The sequence below is a fragment of the Miniopterus schreibersii genome (genome assembly GCF_964146895.1).
Source record: "Miniopterus schreibersii genome assembly, chromosome: 9".
Classification (NCBI taxonomy): domain Eukaryota; kingdom Metazoa; phylum Chordata; class Mammalia; order Chiroptera; family Miniopteridae; genus Miniopterus; species Miniopterus schreibersii.
The window spans coordinates 58,592,718-58,613,631 of NC_138118.1; the positions used below are offsets into that span (position 1 = coordinate 58,592,718).

Here is a 20,914-nt window from a genome sequence, read left to right on the forward strand (position 1 = left end):
TTAACATTAGAAAATTAACATAATTTGCCACATTAGGAGATTAAAGGAGAAAAATCATATGATCATTTCAATAGATGCAGAAGTAGTTGATAAATTGCAACATTTTTCATGATTTTAAAGAAAATTTTAGCAAACTAGGAATAGATGGGAATTTTCTTAATCTATTAAAGGGAGTCCATAAAAAAAATCTATAATATCACTCTTGGTGGTGAAACAGTGAAAATTTCCCTTTGATATTGAAAGCAAGAAAGTGTTGTCCCCTATCATCATTTCTATTCAACAGTATACTGGAGATCTTACCCAGCAGCATAAGGCAAGGGAAAGAGGTATAAAGATTATAAAAGAAGAAGTAAAACTGCCATTAGTCACAGATAATATAATTATGTATATAGAAAATCCAAGATCATCTATAGATAATTAGAACCAATAAGAACATAAAGTAATGTTGCTGAATACAAATCAACATATAAAAGTCAGTTTTCTTTCTGATGCTAATAAAAAGGAGTTAGAAAATGAAAGTTGAAAGAAGCATCATTTACAATCAAGAAATATCAAGTGCCTATGAATAAATCTAACCAAAAAATGTGCAAGACGCCCTGGACAGTGTTCAGTGGTTAGAGTGTTGGCCCTCACACCGAACGGTCTAGGGTTCGATTCCCAGTCAAGGGCACTTACTTGGGTTGCAGTTTGATGCCTATCCCCTCATTTGTGTTTCTCACTCTCTCTCTCGGCCTTCCCGCTCCCTTCCTTCCACTCTCTCTGAAAAGCAATGAAAAAAATATCTTCAGGTGAGGGTTAACAATAACAAAAAAATATGCAAGACTTTTACAGAAAAAAAAATGCTACTTAATGTAACTATAAAATGTAATACGAGTAATTATAAAAGACCTAAATAAATGGAGAGGTATTCTTTTCAAAATGATGTATATTTTCAATACAATTCTAATCAAAATCCTAATCTCATTTTTATTGAACTAACAATCTGATTCTTTTTAAAAAAAAATATGTTTTTATTGATTTCAGAGAGATAGGAAGTGAGAGGGGGAGAGAGAAACATCAGTGATGAGAGAGAATCATTGATTGGCTGCCTCCTACATGGCCCCTACTCAGGATGAAGCCTGAAACCTGGGCATGTGCCCTGACCAGGAATCGAACCGTGACCTCCTGGCTCATAGGTCAACGCTCAACCACTGAGCCATGCCGGCCAGGCAGGCCTTGCTGTTGAATATCAGGACTTATTATAAATCTATAGTAATTAAGGTGATATGGTATTGGTACAAAAATATACAAATAAAAGAAAAAAGAATCCAAAAAAATGAGGATAGTTTAAGAAGCCTCTGGGACAACTTCAAGGATACCAACATTTGCATCATGAGGGTGCTGGAAGAAGAGAGAGAATATGGAACTGAAAACCTATTTGAAAATACAATTTCAGAAAACTTCCTTGACCTGGTGAAAGAAATAGACACACAAGTCCAGGAAGCACAGAGAATCCCAAAGCAAGATGAATACAAAGAGGCCGACACCAAGGCACATCATAATTAAAAGGCCAAAGGTTAAAGACAAAGAGAGAATTTAAAAGCAACAAGAGAAAAGCAATTAGTTATCTACAAAGGAACTCCCATAAGACTGTCAGCTGTTTCTCAACAGAAACTTTTTAGGCCAAAAGGGATTGACAAGAAATACTCAAGGTGATGAAAAACAAGGACCTACAATCAAGATTACTCTACCCAGCAAAGCTATCATTTATAATTGAAAGACAGATAAAGAGCTTTTCAGACAAGAAAAAGCTAAAGGAGTTCATCACCACCAAACCAGTATTACATGAAATGTTAAAGGGTCTTCTTTAAGAAGAAGAAAAAAAACATAAAAAATCATGAATAATAAAACGGCAATAAATACATATGTATCAACAACTCCTTTAAATGCAAATGGATTAAATAGGCCAATAAAAAATCATATGGAGACTGAATGGATAACAAAACAAGACCATTACATATGCTGTCTACAAGAGACTCACTTCAGGTCAAAAGACACACAGAGACTGAAAGTAAAGGGATGGAAAAATATATTTCCTGAAAATGGAAACAAACAAACCAAAAGCTGGAGTAGCAATACTTATACCAGAGAGCATAGACTTTAAAACAAAGACTATAATGAGAGACAAAGAAGAACTCAGCGATTCCACTTCTGGGTATTTATCTGAAGAAACCCAAAACACTAAATCAAAAAGACATATACAACTGTATATTCACTGTAATAATATTTACAATAGACAAGATATGGAAGCAACCTAAGTGTCCATCAATAGATGAACAGATAAAGAATTGGTGCATACATACAATGGAATATGACTCAGCCATAAAAAAGAATGAAATCTTGCCATCTGCAACAACATGGACAGACCTAGAGGGTATTGTGCTGAGTGAAATAAGTCACACAGAGGAAGACAAATGCCAGATGACTATATGTGGAATCTAAAAAACAATATAAAACAACAAGCAGAACAGAAACAGACTCATAGATACAGTGAACATTTTGACAGTTGCCAGATGGGAGGGGGGTTGGGGGAAGTGGGTCAAGAATGTGAAGGGATTAAGATAGGTCCTAGATTTATTGGGTAATCACTTCATAAGTTATGTAATGTCTAATCACTGGGTTGTACACCTGAAACTAATATAATATTGTATGTCAATTGTAATTGAAAAATAAAAAATTATTTAAAGTAAAAAAAAAAAAAAAAAGATATTACTGCAGCCACCTCAGCCTTCAGCAACCACTACCCTGATTAGTTGGCAGCCATGAACATGGAGGCGAGATCCTCCACCAGCTGAAAGACTGCAGCTTGCTAAAGGCTCAGATGATAGTTTGCATTTTTATCAATAAAGTATTTCTAATTAAGGTTAAAAAACAAATATACAAATAGATTAGTAGAATGTATAGAAGGCCCAGGAACAGGCATTTGATTATGACATATGGATATGGTTTATGGAAAAGATGGTATTTTGGAGCACTGGAAATAAAGACGGCCTTTTTACAAATGATGCTAGAACAACTAGTGAACAATTAGTGAACTAAAAACTATGCCTGGAAGATATATCCAAGATGTAGTAAAGAGAGATAAGGGGATGGAAAATATGAAAGAGCACATGGAAAATACAGAGAAGGACTAACATATATCTAATTAGAGTTCCAGAAGAAGAAAGTGGACATAGTGGAGGAAAGGCAATATTTAAAGAAATAATGGCTACGAATGCTCCAGAATTGAAAAATATGAATCCACAGATCCATTATGTACAACATACCCAAACCAGAATAAATAAAATTTCATCCTAAAACTACAGAACAATATAAACAAAGAAAATATCATGGGAGTAGTCCAAGGGGAGGGAGGGAATACCTACAAAGGAATGGCAAGATGAGCAGCTACGGTAAAAGCTGGAGAACAGTGGAATAACTTATTTGAAATGGTGAAAGTCACTATCCACCTAGAATTGGGTACCCAGCCAAATTATCATTCAGAAGTAAAAGGAAAATAAAAACACTTGACGAAAAACAAAACTTGTAACTTCTACCACCATGAGACTTGCTCTAAAGGAACCTCTAAAAGACGTCAGATAATGCTATCAAGAGGGAATGGTGAGCAAGTAAGACGACAGACACATACGTAAATGCAAAGAAATAGTGGTCTGCAGAACAATAATTGTGTATCATGTCTGTTATTAAAGAAGGCAGAACTGGAATACTGTACAATAATAATTAAGTCAGGAATCTCCCCAAAGAGTTTATTAATTACAGGAGGTAATGGTAACTACAGTGCAGAGGCCCAGTAGACACCTCCTTTGCCAAGTGATTAAAGTCAGTATCACTCATGCATCATGTGCTCCCAGATAAGGAGGACTGAGAAAGGCATGTCACTTCTGTGGTATTCTTGACAAAACTGCATAACCCCAGGAAAAAAAACAGCAGACAAATCCAAATTGAGGGACGTTCTGCCAAATAACTGACTCTTTAAAGGTGTTGAGGTCGTAAGAGACAAGGAAAGACTCAGAAGCTGTGACAGATTGGTGGAAACTAGAGAGACATGATAACTAAATTTAATATGGGATCCCAGATTAGACCCTGGAACAGAAAAAAAGGTAGTGTAAAAACATAAATTCCAAATAAAGTCTGTAGTTTAGTTATTAGTACTAGTACTATACCAATTTAAGTATTTTTGTTTTGATAATTGTACTATGATTATTAAAAATGTTGATATTAGGGGAAGCTGGGAGAAGGGTAAAAGGGAATTCTCTTTACTATTGCAAGTTTTCTATAAATCTAATATTACTTCAAAATAAATTAACAGGACCTCAGCTAAAATGTTGTGAAGTCTTTTTTATCTGAGGTAGATGGAAGTTGTTCAGCTTTAAGACTTTGTTACGCAAGCTTGATAAAATTTGATAAATTATAAGTCATTAAAAGAATAAAAGTAGAGGGAATAAATTTGACTTTTAGAGAGAAAAACTTTAAATAATGGAAAACACAAAAGACGAACAATAACAAAATTCAGTGATGTCCAGCCGGGCGTGGCTCAGTGGTTGAGCGTCAACCTAGGATCCAGGCGATCGGGGTTTGATTCCCGGTCAGGGCACATGCCCGGGTTGCAGGCTCGATCAATGACTCTCACATCTTGATGTTTCTATCTCTCTCTCCCTCTCCTTTCCTCTCTGAAATCAATAAAGATATATTTAAAAAAAAAAAAATTCAGTGAGATTTTTTTTTAAAAAGCAACAAAGGAGAAAAAAGGGAAATCAGAAGTAAAATTTTTAAATAAGGTAGAAATAAGTCCAAATATATTGATAATCAAAATAAATATGAATGGACTAAATAACCAATTAAAAGTCAGGTTTTAACTAAACAAAACAAAGCCTAAGTGCTATTTTTGAAAGATGACTCTAAGGCATAAGTTCATAGAAAGGGTGAGATGAAAAGGGTGGAACCCATGCCTGTATGTGACCTTGACTTATGGCAAAGGTGACACTCAGAGCACTGGGGAAAGGATGTCTCTTGATTCTAGATAACTGGGAATTCATGTGGAAAGAAGAAGATATTTGACCTCTATCATGTCATCCCCAAAATCAGTTTTATAGATGGGCTATAGATTTAAATGTGAAAAGTAAAACAATAAGACTCTAAGTAGATGATACCGGAGGATGTCTTTATGACATTAGAATAGAGAATGAATTCTTTTTTTTTTTTTTTTTTAGTATACTGTCAGTAATCAGATCATTTCTCTTTTAAAAAAATTTCAGTTACAGTTGACATGAGAATGAATTCTTAATTGGACACAAAAAGCACTGTTTGTAATAATAACAGATTGGGAAAAGACATAAGTGTCCATAATTGGAGACATGTTGAATAAGTTATGTTACATCCGTGCATAGATCTAACTTCAACAGAATCTTAACCACACCAAGATGGACTGGGGTTTAATCAATACACTTTTGGATTTTGCTTTAACTTGTTGTTAAAGGTTATTAAAATAATCTGTATCCAAATGATCTCCACTCAAAAGTTTCTCAAAATGTATGGCTTATGGCTTTAACTATAATTTTAACTATGGCTTAGTCAACGTATTTGGGCTTATAATTTTCTATTTCCACAGTGTGTTTTGTCATATTTTAATTTGACGGGTTTTGATTTTAGTGCCTCATTTAAGAAATTTGTTTTATATTTACTTCTGTGTCAGTCAGGGTCCCACAGGAAAGACATGATCTACTCAAATTGAGTACCTGAGGGAAAGTTTAATAGAGAGGTTATTTACAAACGTGTGAGTAGAGTATAGAGAAACCACAGAGGGTAATGCTGTAACCCAGGGCTAGGAACAGTTAATCTCACTGCTGCTCCTAAGCCCGAAGGGGAGAAAGAAACAGTGCACTGTGAACAAAGATCACTTGACTGGGGCTGGGCCCTTGGGTGGAAAAACAGTCACTCCACAGCAATGCCACAGCAAGGGAGCCAAGGGAATAAATCCCCACTCTCACTGTCATCCATTCCTCTTACCTTCTGCTGCAGATCCCCACTGGCTGAACAAACGGAAGCCAGAGAGAGTGAGACACACTTGACGCAGTCCATACAGCTTAGCCCCCTGGGACACAAAGCGGAGTCAGAGGGTGGAGATTACAAAAATGGGTGTACATTTTTTGTATCTCTTTTATATGCCCTGAGAGGTAGAGCCTATTCCCCCACCTCTTGAATCTCAGCTTGGCCACCTGACTTACTTTGGCCAGCGGGGCCTTAGCAGACATGACACTAACAGAGTTTTGAGAGACACTTAAGACGTTGAAACATAAGACTGCCACAGCTTCTGAGACCCCCTACTATCTATGCTATGTGAAGAAGTCTGAGCTAGCCTACTGGGTGATAAACACCTGACTAGTTTCTTTATCCGTCAGCCAGGTATCACTCAGAAGCAGAGAGACCTAGCTGACTGGCGCTGATCACAGATGTATGGGTGAGCCCAGCGGGACTATCAGAAGAACCGCCTCGCGGAGCCACCCCCAAGTGTCTAGCCCACAGAATTATGAGTTTAATTCATTGTTATGCAGCAGAGACTAATTGATATAAGGTACAAATGAAAGATATCCAGCACAAATTCTAAAAAATGTTATGCTTTCCCTGTCACAGTTAGTTCTTTATACAGAAATTATTTTGTGTGTGCTATGAGGTAGGGATCTAATTTAATTTTTTCTTATATGTCTAGACAATTGTCTCTGACAATTTATTGAATAGTAAATCCTTTCTTCACTAATTTTTAATGCTTCCTCAATAATACATCATATATGTATGGAGCTGTTTCTGGACTTTCAATTCTATTTCTTTTATCTGCTTGTCTGAGTTTGCATCACTACCACCTTTTAATGATTATAACTTTATACTAAATCTTTTTTTTTTTAATTTTATTGATTGATTTTTTTAGAGAGAGAGAGAAAAAAAAACACACATCAATTTGTTGTTCCACTTACTTATGCATTCATTGGTTGACTCTTGTATGTGCCCTGATCAGGGATCAAACCTGAAACCTTGGTGTATCCAGACGATGCTCTAGCCAACTGAGCTACTGAGCTACCTGGCCAGGGCTTATACCAAACCTTGATATCTGGTAGAGAAAGTCCCCTCACCTTACCCTTTTTCTTCAAAACCATGGTGGTTATTCTCAATCCTTTACACAGCTAGATGAAGTTCAGGGTCAGTGTGTTAAGTTCCACAAAATATCTTGCTCGTATTTCAGTAAGAATTGAATTTTTTGTAAATTAATTTGTAAAAGGAAAGATATATTTATGATAACAAGTCTTCTTAGTTAATAACATGGTATATCGTTGTTGCTACTGGTGATATCTATTTTCTATGTCTTCCTCTAGTTAAAAAAAATTGGTATATTGGAACACTACTAATTTTGTATGTTGGTCTTATATTCAGCAGTCTGACTGGACTCTCTTACTAGTTCTAATAACTTTATACATTTTTAGATTTTCTATAAGAACGGTATTATAAGTATTGGCAGTTTTTGTTTCTTCTTATCAAATTCCCTGACTATTGTCTTATTGCGTTTGTTAAGCCCTTCAGTCTAATGTGGAATAGGCGGGATGATAGTAGCTATCTTTGTCTTATTTCTTGAATCTGCTAACGTAGTATATCACCTTAATAAATTTTCTTTATTGAATATTGGCATTTCTTCCATAAATCAAACTTGGTCATGATATATTACTTTTTAATTCAGTTCTAAATTACTCAGAATTTTATGTCTATGGTTATTAGTAATTTTGCTAATATTTTCCCTTTTCTGTATTGTTCTTGTCCAGTTCTGCTGTCAAGGTTATACCTTCATGAGCTGGGTAACTTATCCTAATAACAGGGTTGATCTGTTCCCTGAAGGTTCTGTAAAATTTGATTTTTGAAATCTTATTAATTTGATTTAATGGTTATTGGTGTGCCCAAGTTTTCTTTTAATTCTTGAGATGTGTGGGGAAGTAACTGCTTTCTCCTGGCTCCATGTTTCTATATGGAGAAAACTGTGCAATGCCCTTGGCTTTGAGTCTCATCTCCACAGTGTCTCCTCTACAGAGACTTAGATAACTGATGACCTCAGCTCCTTCGGGGCTCTTTTCTTCAGGCCCTTCTGCCTGCAAGATTTGTGTTCTGGTTAGCTGTCTTCTACAGAGGTTTGCATACCTGCTGAGGGAGCCAAGGTTGTTCATCTGTGTGATGACAAAGCAAGTATGTCAAATTCAGGGGCGAATAATTACAAGTTCACTTAGCAGACCAAAGACACTTTCTCTAAACTGTTTTATCAGTAATAAATGTGATATTCTGATCCCCTTCTGCCTAATTATATTTACTGATAAAGAATTTGGGAGAGGAAGAAAGGGTGTTATTCTTTGACCACTTCTCAAATTGCAACATCTGGTGCATTGGCTGAATACTTTGAAAAATAAATGCAATTGGGGAAATTAGGGCTCTGGGATGGCAAGTATCCATGGTTTTATGACCTGAGAGTTTTGATCTTGGCATTTTTGTAGCAGCCCAGATTGTGCATTTGGTTTTTGTGGGGATGGCATCTTCAGGTGGCTTTAGCCCTTGGGCTTTAGTAAGCATGACATACATGGAATTGTGATCTTGATTGGTAACCACCGTTTATGGTAGTTTTGTCCCCAGGAGTCTGGTCATTTTTCTGCAAAATGGTTGTTTTGGTTTAAATTTTTATAGTGGTAAAATAGATCTAAAATTTATTATTTTAACTGTATTAAGCATAAAGTTAGTAGCATTAAATACATTCACATTGTTGTTTAACAAAAAGGCTGTTTTTCTGCTGTTTTTGAATGGCAAACTTATTAAACAAGCTGCTCTGGTCTCCATGTGTGAATGCCTAGATTGACCATGAATGCTACACCCAACTTGGATTGGTATTCTAGGAGAAACTGAGCCAGAGATGAAATCTCCTGTTCCATTGACCCAAATTAGCTTATGTGCCCAACCCTGAACCCATGACTTGTTTTAGACACTGCCATGTGCCTCACTCCTACAGCCAGGGGTGACATAAGCCTCTCCCAAATTGCAGGGGAGATACATAGATTAGATAAATAGATGGGTAGGTAGGTAGGTGGATAGATAGATGATAGATGTTACATAGATATCAGGGAGAGAGCAACCCAAAGCCAGAACAGAGGCTAGGGAAGCAACTATAATGTCCCCTATAGCCACTTCTCAGAAATAACCAGTGGTGAATATCATACACATACTTTTTTCTTTTTTTACAAAATTGAGACCTTACTATGTAACATCATTGTCCAATATAGTAGCTACTAGTCACACATGACTGTTTCAATTTAAGTTAAATTAAATTACAATTTAGCTCAATCACAGTAGCCACATTTCAAGTGTTCAGTAGCCACACATGGCTGGTAACTACCTTATTCAACAGTGCAGACATTAAATGTTTCCATCATCACAGAATATACATCAGAGTTAACAGGTGATTTGAAATCAAATATTCAAAAAGCTTATCTTTCACGCCTGCAGTGTATTCCATCGAAGGATGTGCCAACCATTATTTAACCATTTCCATGTGAACATTCAGCTAAATAACATTCTAAAACTGTATACGAGAAAATCTCTCATCCTGACATACACTGAAGGTCTCATTTAAAGCAAATATTGCCAATTTTACAGGCAAAAATACATCCCAACTCTGTTTCGGTATATATAAGTAAAGGTGAGCAGTAACCCACTGGGATTTGTTACATATCTGAAAGACATGGACATTCAGGGAGCCACAGGACCTTCTTATACGGTGCAGCGGCGTCAACAAGTTGTTTCCTAGAGTGCGGGGGCGGCAGGGGGGTGTCCCTCAACAGAAGCTACAGCCGCGTGGGGCAGGATGCACGCGCGGGAGAGGCGGGTACCCCTGGGGCATGCGGCAGAGGGGGACTTGGAGAGCGGCAGGTGATGAGGGGAAGCGGGAGGAACTGAAAACCTGGGTTTGCTCTGGCAGGTGGCGGGCGTGAGTCGCAGCGCCGCGCTCGGCCGCCTGGAGCTCCACCCGGCGCGCGGCGCAGCCCCGGCGAGGTCGGCCGCCTGCTCCCGGCCCCGGCGGCCCCGGGCCCGCGCGAGCGCCCCGCGTGTCTCGGCCGCGCCCCTGGGCGTTTGTGAGCTGTCCGGGTCACAGTGGGACCCTAGGGAGCAGGCCGGGCCTCCGCTCCGTGCCCGGCGGGGCGCGCGGCCGCGTCCTCCGCTCGCGCACTGGGATCTCCCGGGTTTGGAGAGCGAGGTTCGGGTTTAATCGGGGAGGGCATCTGATTCTCACGGGCAGCGGCCCCGAGCGCCGCGGGCCTGGGCGCTGGCCCTCCGGGTTCCCCCACGCTCATCAGCCCGAGTCGACCTCTCGGCTGGCGGCGCTGCGAGGAGCTGGGACCGAGCCCTGCGCGCCCACCGACCGCGGGAGGAGCCGCGTGCGGCCGCGGGGGGCCCGGCTCGTCGCTGCGGGACCAACCCCCTCCCGGAGCCCGACCCGCGTCTGCCTCGGTTCCGCGCAGGCCGTTCTCCAGGCGGCGCCGGGCTCCCGGATCACGGGCCGGCCGGAGGACCAGGGCCGGGGCCGGGAGGAACGCTCACCGGGGCGCCAGTCTGCGGGGATCCCGCCCGCACCCTGACGTGGAGATTTGGGGGGGCCCGCCGGGGCGCACGTGCAGCGGCCCGGCGGAGCGCGGAGGCGGCTCCTGGGGACCGTCGCCCGCCCCTCCCGTCGTCTGCACGCGGCGAGGCAGTTGCCAGACTGATGCGGTCCCGGCTCAGTGCGGCCCAACGCGCGATTGTCGGCAAACAGGCCGCGTTTGCAGAATGTGAGGACGTGATGGAAGGACCGCGTGTATAGAGGGGCTTGGGGTTTGGTTCTGGGGTTTTTGGTTAATCATCACCCGAGGATATTATTTCCATCGATTTTTTTTTTTTTAATTGAGAAAGAAGTGGAAGAGGGGGAGAGAGAGAGAGAGACCGCTTGGTGGCCTCCCGCAGACGCCCGCCAGGGGCCCGGATCCCACCTGCAACCCAGGCACGTGCCCTGACGGGACTCGAACCCTGACCCCGGCGCCGCCGCAGGGAAGCGGGAAGCGGAAAAGGACCTTGCCCGGTGTACCAACACGTGAAATACAGCAAAACTGAATAAGCCAGTGAGTTGTGCCGTGGATGAAATATTATTAAATTGACACTTTAACTCATTTACGTCTTTTTGTGAACGCTATTGCATCTGTACTTCAGAGTTGTGTTTAAAATGCCCTTAGGGCCCTGGTGGGCTTTGCTGGGTGTGAGAGCGCCGGCCCGGGGTCCGGGCTCCATGCCCTGCCCGCCGCGGGCCAGCGTGTCTCTCACATCGATGTTTCTCCCCCTCCCCTCCCCTCCCCTCCCCTCCCCTCCCCCTCCCCCTCCCCCTCCCCCTCCCCCTCCCCTTCTCCCTCCCTTCCGCTCCCTCTGAAAAGCAGCAGGAAAAATATCCCCATGTGAGGATTAAGTAAGTACAATGCCCTTGGAGCGCTAGTTTAACCTCCAGTGTGTTACCACCCGCAGGCTCATGCCAAAGGCGCCCGGCTGGTTGGCAGGGGCCCCTGGTCTGCAGAGCGGGGCATCCTCCCCGGCCGGTCGCTGAGCGCCCCTCGGAAGTCACAGCCTTCCTGGTCGTCGGGGTGGCTGGCCCACCGCCTCCCCCAGCCCTTGTGCACAGCCTCGCAACTGTTACAGAGCTGTTTCAGTGCACGGACCTCCCAGTCGCTTCCCACACCACCAACTTCCAATCTGGAATTTAAAGTTAAATAACGAACTTAGAATTTATGAAAAGCGGCGAGGCTCCCTTTGACATAGTAATTCTGCCCGGGTAGCCTTTTAGTATGCTATTTCGGGGGTTGGATTTGCGGGCTGTCATCTGCCTGGGTTAAGACTGGGTGACTAATTGGCCATACCTATAATTAGCTGGTGTTCTAGAAACCTGTGCTGTTTTTTAAAAATTGAGATGTGATTGGCATATAGCAGTAGACTGGTGTTTGGTGTACAGGACAATGATTTGATATTTGTATATATTGCAAAATGATCACTACAAAATATAGTTAACATCTGTCACCATACATAGTTACAATTTTTTTTTCTTGTGATGAGAACTTCTAAGATCTACTCTTTTAGCTACTTTTAAATGTACAATACAGAATTATTAACTATAGTCACCGTGCTGTACATTTATCCCCAGGATTCATGTTATAACTGAAAGTTTGTGCCTTTTGACCCACTTCCCCCGCCCTAAACCCCCTGCCTCTGGCAACCACCAATCTGTTCTCTGTCCCTGAGCTCGGGTTTTTGTTTGTTTGTTTCGTTTAGATTTCACATATGAGTTCATATGGTATTTATCTTTCTTGATGACTTATTTCACTTAGCATAATGCCCTTGAGATCCTCCACGTTGTCCCAAATGTCCAGATTTCTTTTTTATGGCTGAATAATATTTGCGTGTATCCCATTTTTTAAATCCATTCGTCTGTTGACGGACACTTAAGTTTCTTCTCTGTCTTGGCTGTTGTGAATAATGCAGCAATAAAGGTCCAGGTGCATATCACTTTTTAAGTTAGTGTTTTTGTTTCCTTTGGATAAATACCCAGAAGTGGAAGAGCTGGACCCTATGGTAGTTCTGTTTGTAACTTTTTGAAAAACCCCCGCACTATTTTCCATAGGGGCTGCACCAACTTCCATTCCCACCAGCGGTGCGCGAGGGCTCCCTTTCCTCCACATCTCGTCAGTTGTGATTTCTTGTCTTTGGCAATAGCCATTCTAACAGGCGTGAGGTGGTATATCACTGTGGTTTTGATTTACGTTTTCCTGACTAGTGATGTTGAGCGCCTTTTCATGTACCTGTTCGCCATCTGTATGTTTTATTCGGAAAAATGTCTATTCAGATCCTCTGCCCATTTTTTAAAAAAATATGCCTTTATTGATTTTAGAGAGAGGAAGGGAGAGGGAGAGAGATAGAAACAATAATGATGAAAGAGTCATTGATCTGATGCCTCTTGCGCGCCTCCCACTGGGGTTTGAGCCCAAAACCCAAGCATGTGCCCTGACGGGGAATCAAACCGAGATCCCCTGGATCCTAGGCCGATGGTCAACCACTGAGCCACGCCCACAAGGCCTCTGCCCATTTTTAAAATCAGATTGTTTTTTTCCCATAGAGTTGTATGAGTTCTTTATATATTTGGATATTAACTTCTTATCAGATTTGCAAATATTTTCTCCCATTCAGTAAGTTTTTGGGGTTGCCTTTTCATTCTCTTGATGGTTTCCTTTGCTGTGAAGCAGCTTTCTAGTGCGATGTAGTACCACTTGCTTTAGGTATCGGATCCAAAAGATCATCACCAAGACGGATGTCAAGGATCCTACCCCCAATGTTTTCATGTAGACTTTTTAGGGTTTCAGGTCTTACCGTCAAGTCTTTAATTCATTTGAATTAGTTTTTGTGTACAATATTAGGTAGTTGTCCAGTTTCATTCTTTTGCATGTGACTGTCCAGTTTCGCCAACACCATTTATTGAAGACACTATCTTTTCCCCATTGTATATTCTTGGCTCCTTTGTCATAAATTAATTGCCCATGTGTGGGAAGTCTGTTTCTGGGAAGTCCGTTCTATTCCATTGATCTGCGTGGCTAGTTTTGTGCCATACCATACTGTTGGAAATGCAGATAATTTGCTGGTGTTCCAGAAGTCTCTCTGGGGGTGGGGGGAGTTGAGGGCATTAAAAGCTGCTGTTTAGTATATTTACCTTCTTTACTCAGCATAGCATAGAGGTGAAAAATGCTTCTTACTTTTAACATGGAAATTTATATCACCATTGGTCTTTGGAGTACAGGTAGTTTTCTCTCTCTCTCTCTTTTTTTTTTTTTGCTTAAACAACAGAAATTTATTTTCTCAGTTCAGATAGTTTTTGTATCCATCTCCTTTCTTTTAGGGAGTTTAAATACTAAGTTTCTGATTTGTGATTTAAACTCCACATTAGATGGAAGCAGATTAGGATTATCCTTACCTAAGAATTGTCTCAAATTTTATTCTTAACTTGAAAATAAGTTCCAAAAACATTTTGTCCTGGTAGCTCCTATAATAGTGTTTATCTGATCCATCTTGGAAGTTTTCCGTTGCTGTACCTTTCCTCATTTACACAATAATGTAAATATGAAATATTTTACCATTCATTTCATGACTGTGACTAAGAAAGAGGGGAAAGTTATTAATTTTATAGCACTTAGTAATACCCTGTGTTTAACCTATTATATGACATAAAATATTATGTGATCTGTGAACACCCACATACTTTAAAATAGTAAATAACTTAACAAGTAAGCCAAAGTTCAAATAAAATTAATTAAAATCCACTTTTAACTATATACATTTAATTATTTGTGAGTGAAATGGCTGAAATAAATAAAAAATCCAGACTGGCTTTTATTCTTCCTAGTGGTTATGTGTACATAACTAACTTAAATATTAACTGAAAGCAAAGAACCCAGAAAGGAAAAATGGCACACAGCTGACTTTAGTAAAAATTGTTTATCTGTTATTCTATCTGCAGATGAATTGTCATTTTAGGTTCATTCCCTTTTACTACCCTACTGGTATATATTCAGTAAACACAAAAAAAGCATTATCAGCATCTGTAACATGTAACTGGGAAGGCACATTATTAAAACATCCTACAGCTCCCAAAGTCAACAAATGATGCTTTAATTACTGGTTTCAGATACTTGGGTTATTTGCTCGTCTAATTGAGTTGGTGGCACAATTACATGATTCTGTAACAGGTAAAGCACCTGGTATGCTCTGGGGGAGACTTGTTTTAAAAGCAATTGCCTTGGATATATATTTTTTTAAGCCTCACCCAAGGATATTTTTTCCATTGCTTTTTTAGAGAGAGTAGAAGGGAAAGAAGCATCGATGTGAGAGACACATCAGTTGGTTGCCTCCCACACTCACCCCGACCAAGGCTGGGGATCGAGCCTGGAACTGAGGTACGTGCCCTTGACCGGAATGGACTCCAATACCCTTCAGTCCTCAGGCCAGCGCTCTAACCACTGAGCCAAACCAGCTAGGACTACATTATTTTTAACTGTACAGTTTTGTTCTATTTTTATGGTAATGTTATAAACTATTATTTTTTTCCTCATTGAATTGCAGCACATACAGTTTATTCCCTAGGCAAATGGGGAAATTTTACCACTGAAACCCTGCAAATGAGAAAGTGCGGGCAATGGGTTCATCCTTGGACTGTCTTCAATGTGGGATCATCAGGTCAAGGGGAGTAAACATTTTCCAGACTGCTTTACCAGAAGATTAAACCAATGATCAGTGCCACCCAAAATATCTCAGCGCTGAGCCACCATTAATTTTTGTTTATGTACTCAGTAGTTTTTTATTATTTCATATAATTTTAACAAATTTAATAAGATCATTTTGCATTTCTGTTAGCAAAGATTTGTATTTCCAGTTTGTTTAAAGTTGTCTGCATTTTCAAACATATAACCTCTCTGTAATCTTCTCTGACCACACACAATTGGAATTCAAGTACTAACATATTTCTATTAAATCTTTAGAAAACTTTGGTAAATTTTTAACTTGTATAGCAAGTTGTGATTCTTAGATATACTTGCAAAATTTATGTACAGTAAAATGTTTCTTTTTTTGATGTACAGTTTTGTGAGATTTAAAAAAACACCACTATTTGTCAGTCAAAATCAGGATACAGAACAGTTCTTTTATTCTCCTAAATCTCTTCATGCTGCCCGTTTATATTTATTTATTCCCACACCCCCTCACCCCCAACCTTAACCTCTGATAACCACTGTTTGCTTCCTGACCCTATAGTTTTGCCTTTTCCAGAATGCCATCTAGATGGAAGGCAATGCGACGGCATGTAACCTTCTGAGCCTGGCCTCTTTCAGTTAATATAATGCATTTGGAATGTATTCATATTGTGCACCAATAGTTCATTCTCTTTGTCGCTGAACAGAAATAGAATGTGCCTGGCTTTGTTTACTCACTCATCCACTGAAGGGTATTTGAGTTGCAGAAAATATATCCCGTTAATATTTGCATACAGATTTTTTCATGAATATAAGTTTTCGTCTTTTGGATAAATGCCTAGGAGTGGAATTACTGGGTCCTATAGTGGGTGCATGTATAGCATAGAAGAAACTACCGAACTGTTTTTTCCGAAGTGGTTGTGCCAGTCTGCATTACCACCAGCCGCGCATGAGTTCCAGGGGCTCTAAATTTTTATTCTTTCGCTTTCCTTTTTACTTGAAATGCATTTTAAACACCTCTCTCTCATGATAGCTGTTTTTCAAATATCCATAAATGAATGTGCTCTCCGCCACTAAAACATACTCTGTTTTTCTCTTTAGTGATATTAAAGATCTTTTAACGTAACGTTTGCCCATATGAAATGCGTTGAATACACAGTGCATAGGATGAGGCCGAGCTCTTTCTTTTCCTTACGCACACCCAGCTTTCCTGACGACGATATGCACTGCTCTCCCTCTGCCCAGTTCTCAAATGCTGGTGTTCTTTGGCTTGCTTCTCACTCTGCTCTCTCCGTGTGGCTTTGAATCGGTGCCTGGAGTTTCAGTTGTCGTCTCCTACAGACCTTCTGAGCTCCTGCCTCAGGCATCACCACCGAGCTCAACACTTCCTTCTTTAAACCCCCCTCGTCCATTCCCTGTATCAGACAGTTGTACGGAGCCCTTTTCCCAGTTGCCCAGGACAGAAAGAGAATTATTTCTAACTCCTCTCTCTTCCTTACCTCTCGTATCCACAGGTCACTGGCTTTTGTCGAAACATTGATCTTTTTCTTCCCCTTGTCTTATACTTTCTTACTCAGGCCCCTTTGAGCCCTTCTGTGCGCTGGCCCAGGATGATCTTTCAACACACAAATCTGAGCTTTGTCTAAGACTTGATCATTCCCTTTTTTATAGTTAGATAGTACACTTGATTTTTCTTTCATCACACTTTATTAGAGTTTATCCATATATATTTCCATGAGCATTATCATCTTCCTCATTAAACTTTGCTCACCAAAAGCAGGACTTTGTTTTCCTTCCTACTGGACCCTTGGCACACAAAAGGCACTCAGATTTATCCAGTGATGAAAAGGAAAATGGCATCTTTTATCCTCACTGCACATATAATGCCTGGCCCATTCTAGGCAGTCATTAAAAGCTGTTTGCATTTCCTCCTTATTGTTCATTTCTCAATACTAATTTTTAAAATTGATTTTTTAATGCTATATATTTTTAAGACTTTCATAGCCATGCTGTTCTAATAGTCTTCTCTTCCCTTCTGTACAGGGAAGGGAAACTGTCCAACTCTGGGAGGGTACACTATATTCTATGGAGCAGGGAGTTGTTTAATGTAGTATCATTGCATCCTTTCCACACCATTCGGCTATCTCCTAGTTAAAATTGGTTATAACAGCAGTTCTAAACCCTAAGCTATACATCAAAATCCCATGGAGAAACTTTAAAAATGGAAATGCTTGGGCCCCACCCTAAAATTTCAAGTCATAAAGTAAACTGCCCATGCGACTGCAGTCAGGGTTAGGAAACACTGGGCAGGGAGGAGCACAGGATGATGTGGAAGGGTTGGACGTTTAGTCTGGATAGGGAGGTGTGTGCCAGAATTAAGGGCCCTGTATTCAGTAATAAGGGACTGGGGTTAAATTCAACATGTAGTGAGGAGAGTTTTCAAAGGATAATGAAATGATCAGATCTTTGAGAAAGGTTAGGTTGGCACCGATGTGACAGGAGAGCAGGGTTAGAGCCCAAGTCAGGGGAGGAAGCTACGAGTTTAGGAACAGATGACAAGGACTTGGGGTGGGTGCTGTGCAAATGGAGGAAGGGGTGGAAAAGGACCGGCAAGACATTGGACAGACTCGGTAAGTGGAACATGTGGGGTGATGAGAGGTAAAAGTTGAAGGCCACGCCAAGATTTCCAGGCTAAGCAACTGGGTGCAGCTTGGTAATGCCATTAACCAATCACAGAATACGAGCGTAGGCACAGAATGGAGCAAGGAGGCGAAGCAGTTCTTTCCAGCTGTGATGAAACTGAAGTTCCTCGTGTAGGCCACTAGGTGAAGGTAGACTAAGTGCCTTGTTAAAAGTAATAGTTTAAGAAATCTTTCATGGAAAAAAGTCTGTATCACAAAATGTGGCGGCTTATCAGGACAAAATTGGAAACTAAGATCTAGAGTTCAGAAGAACTCTAGAGGCTGAGGTTCTAGGTTTGCCAGTCAACAGGGCTTTTTGTAACAGCTGAGGCCATTGGGATGGATGAAACTGAACCAGGGCATTGCCCATGCAGAATCAAAAGTGCTTAGCACAGAATTAAATCGGGCTTTATCATTAAACCTACTTATCTACATAATCTTAATTTTAATAAGGCTCAGACAGAGCACCATTAAAAATAAGAGGTTTATATAAAGAATCGGTGATGATATATAAATACTATAATCTGTAGGATAACTTTAAATATGACTATCTCTGAACTTACTTAGAACATCGATCTACTAGCTTGGAAAGACTTGTTCCTAAGCTTATTAAAGAGCTGGTTAATCAAGTTAGCTCCTCATTTATATCAGTATTCCCCTAAATGAAACAACCAAATATTTGGTGATCTACATCCTATAATGTAAAGGCAATATAAATAAATCACTAAGCCTACTCATAAAAATACAACATAAACTTAATAAATGCAACTACGATTACCTAGAGAGTGTCATTTAACCTATGTATCTATGTACATATGTGCTTGTGTACCAGGCAATTTTGTGAAATTAACTTTAATGATCCAAATTCATTATTGGATCTGGAATTATTTCAACAGAAAACTAACCAAAACTTAAGATTCCCAGGCCCTGCTACTTCCACAGTGAAAATGGACTTATTTAAAGTTAGTTTCTGAAATCCTCATTTTTTAAAGAGGTACCCAGGTAATTATGATGCAGGGGGTTACTAGTTTATCCTAGATCCATTTTAACCAAGTCTTTCAAAACCATGCTGAGAAATGTTCAGAAATTACAGAAAATGTTTTAAATAAGTGTTATAATGGCTTAAGTAGAAAATACATTTCTTTATTAAAATCATGTTGACTTTCAAGTATGTTTTGAAATGACACATAATTATAGCAAAGCTGTATGTATTTTAATTTCATCACATTCCGCTCTAAATTCTTTACCATTTACCAAAAATAACTTTTTATAAAGCTTACTATTTGGTCTAACATTATACAGACTATCAATCTACACTTTTTTGTGCATTTCTCTGAAAAATTAGAATAGCTTATGAGGATATTATATAAAAGTAATTGGTATATTACACACCAAACATAAGTACAGATTCTGTACAACGTAATAGTATACATATATATTACAAGAGACTAGGTGCCTTGTTAAAAGTAATAGTTTAAGAAATCTTTCATGGAAAAAAGTCTGTATCACAAAATGCAGCAGCTTAAGTATCAATTGCTTTCCTCTCAAGGATTTCTTTCGGTAGGCATTAACTGTCCATTTAGCTTCATTAACAGTTTTACCACCAGGCCGGCCTACAAAGTAAAACAAGTTGACAATAAATATGAAATATGTTAGATCAGTAAACGACATGCATGAAAGTAGGCAGTTCTCTAGCTATTTAAAAAGACACTTTTTTATTAGGGGGCAACTTGTCAAGAATAGAGTATTTACTCAGGCCTTTGAAGGAATTTAAGAAACAACCTGCTGGATTCAACTAGTGGCTCACATAGGATACTGGTCAAGAACAGAGAAGGACCATCTACTACCCTGGCAGAAGAGACAGGCAATACTGACTAGAACTTTTTATAATGGCAGAAAAAGAGTGTTCCACTGTTATAAGACAGAAATAAATTATTCAGATAAGTTTCTGACTTTGTTTGCTTAGGAAAGGCCTGCTTTTTTCCCTTGGTCTTAAATGTTTTAATTTCATGTCATATTAGCAGTTTTCACTGAAGTAAAATGGATTGTAATTTTATAAAAAATAATTTTACTAATATAGTAGTTCATTATTAGAAGTCTAGAATAAGTGATAAGTACTTACCTGTTTTGTGTGTACTATAAAACTCATTTTATTTTCCATACTATGGATCTGAAAACATGTGTCAGCATCTCCCAATTGCCACATAAAACAGCCATACTTAAGACTGATGAGTAAAGCCTACAACATAATTAAAAATTGTTGTATTGAAATGTTAAAAACACCAATCTCTTACTATCTACGCTTATCTAGTCAGGTCTAATGTTAGAATAAAACTTATTCAAAGAACGCACCATACTAACTACACACAGCCTGCAGTACAGAGCTACATATATGGTAGACTCTCAGGATACTGCCTTAAGCAATGATATTCTTTTTATCAGTTTGACAAAAATTTTAAAAGATGCTCATTCAGTGGTATGTATGTGTATATATGTATACATGTATGTGCATATATGAATATTATTCAACTATGAGAAATAAGGAAATCCTGTCATTTGCATCCACATGAATGGACCCTAAGGGCATTACATTACAAATACTATATGATATCACTTGTGTGTGGAATTTAAAAGTCAGATAAAGAGCCTGGCCAGGCTCAGCGGTTGAGCATGGACCTAGGATCCAGGAGATCATGGCTCAATTCCCGGTCAGGGGACATGCCCAGGTTGTGGGCTCGAGCCCCAGTTAGGGGGGTACAGGAGGCAGCCAATCAATGACAACTCTCTCATCATTGATGTTTCAACTCTCTCTCTCCCTTCCTCTGTCTCTGAAATCAATAAAGATATATTAAAATAAATAAATAAATAAATAAA

At 39.7% G+C, this 20,914-nt stretch overlaps 1 protein-coding gene across 6 annotated transcripts in view; it reads right to left on the minus strand.

Moving 5' to 3' along the window:
• Nucleotides 1–17,056: 17,056 nt before the first annotated feature.
• The window catches only part of KRIT1 (KRIT1 ankyrin repeat containing), a 35,285-nt gene continuing 31,427 nt past the window's right edge, over nucleotides 17,057–20,914 (minus strand). For all 6 annotated transcript variants that reach the window (XM_081147855.1, XM_081147856.1, XM_081147853.1 and 3 more), the window contains 2 exons: nucleotides 20,163–20,279; nucleotides 17,057–19,653 (listed from right to left, as the gene is read on the minus strand). In XM_081147855.1, the coding sequence (XP_081003981.1) occupies nucleotides 19,585–19,653; nucleotides 20,163–20,279 (186 nt within the window). In that variant the 3' untranslated portion in view covers nucleotides 17,057–19,584. The remainder of the gene's footprint in view (nucleotides 19,654–20,162; nucleotides 20,280–20,914) is intronic.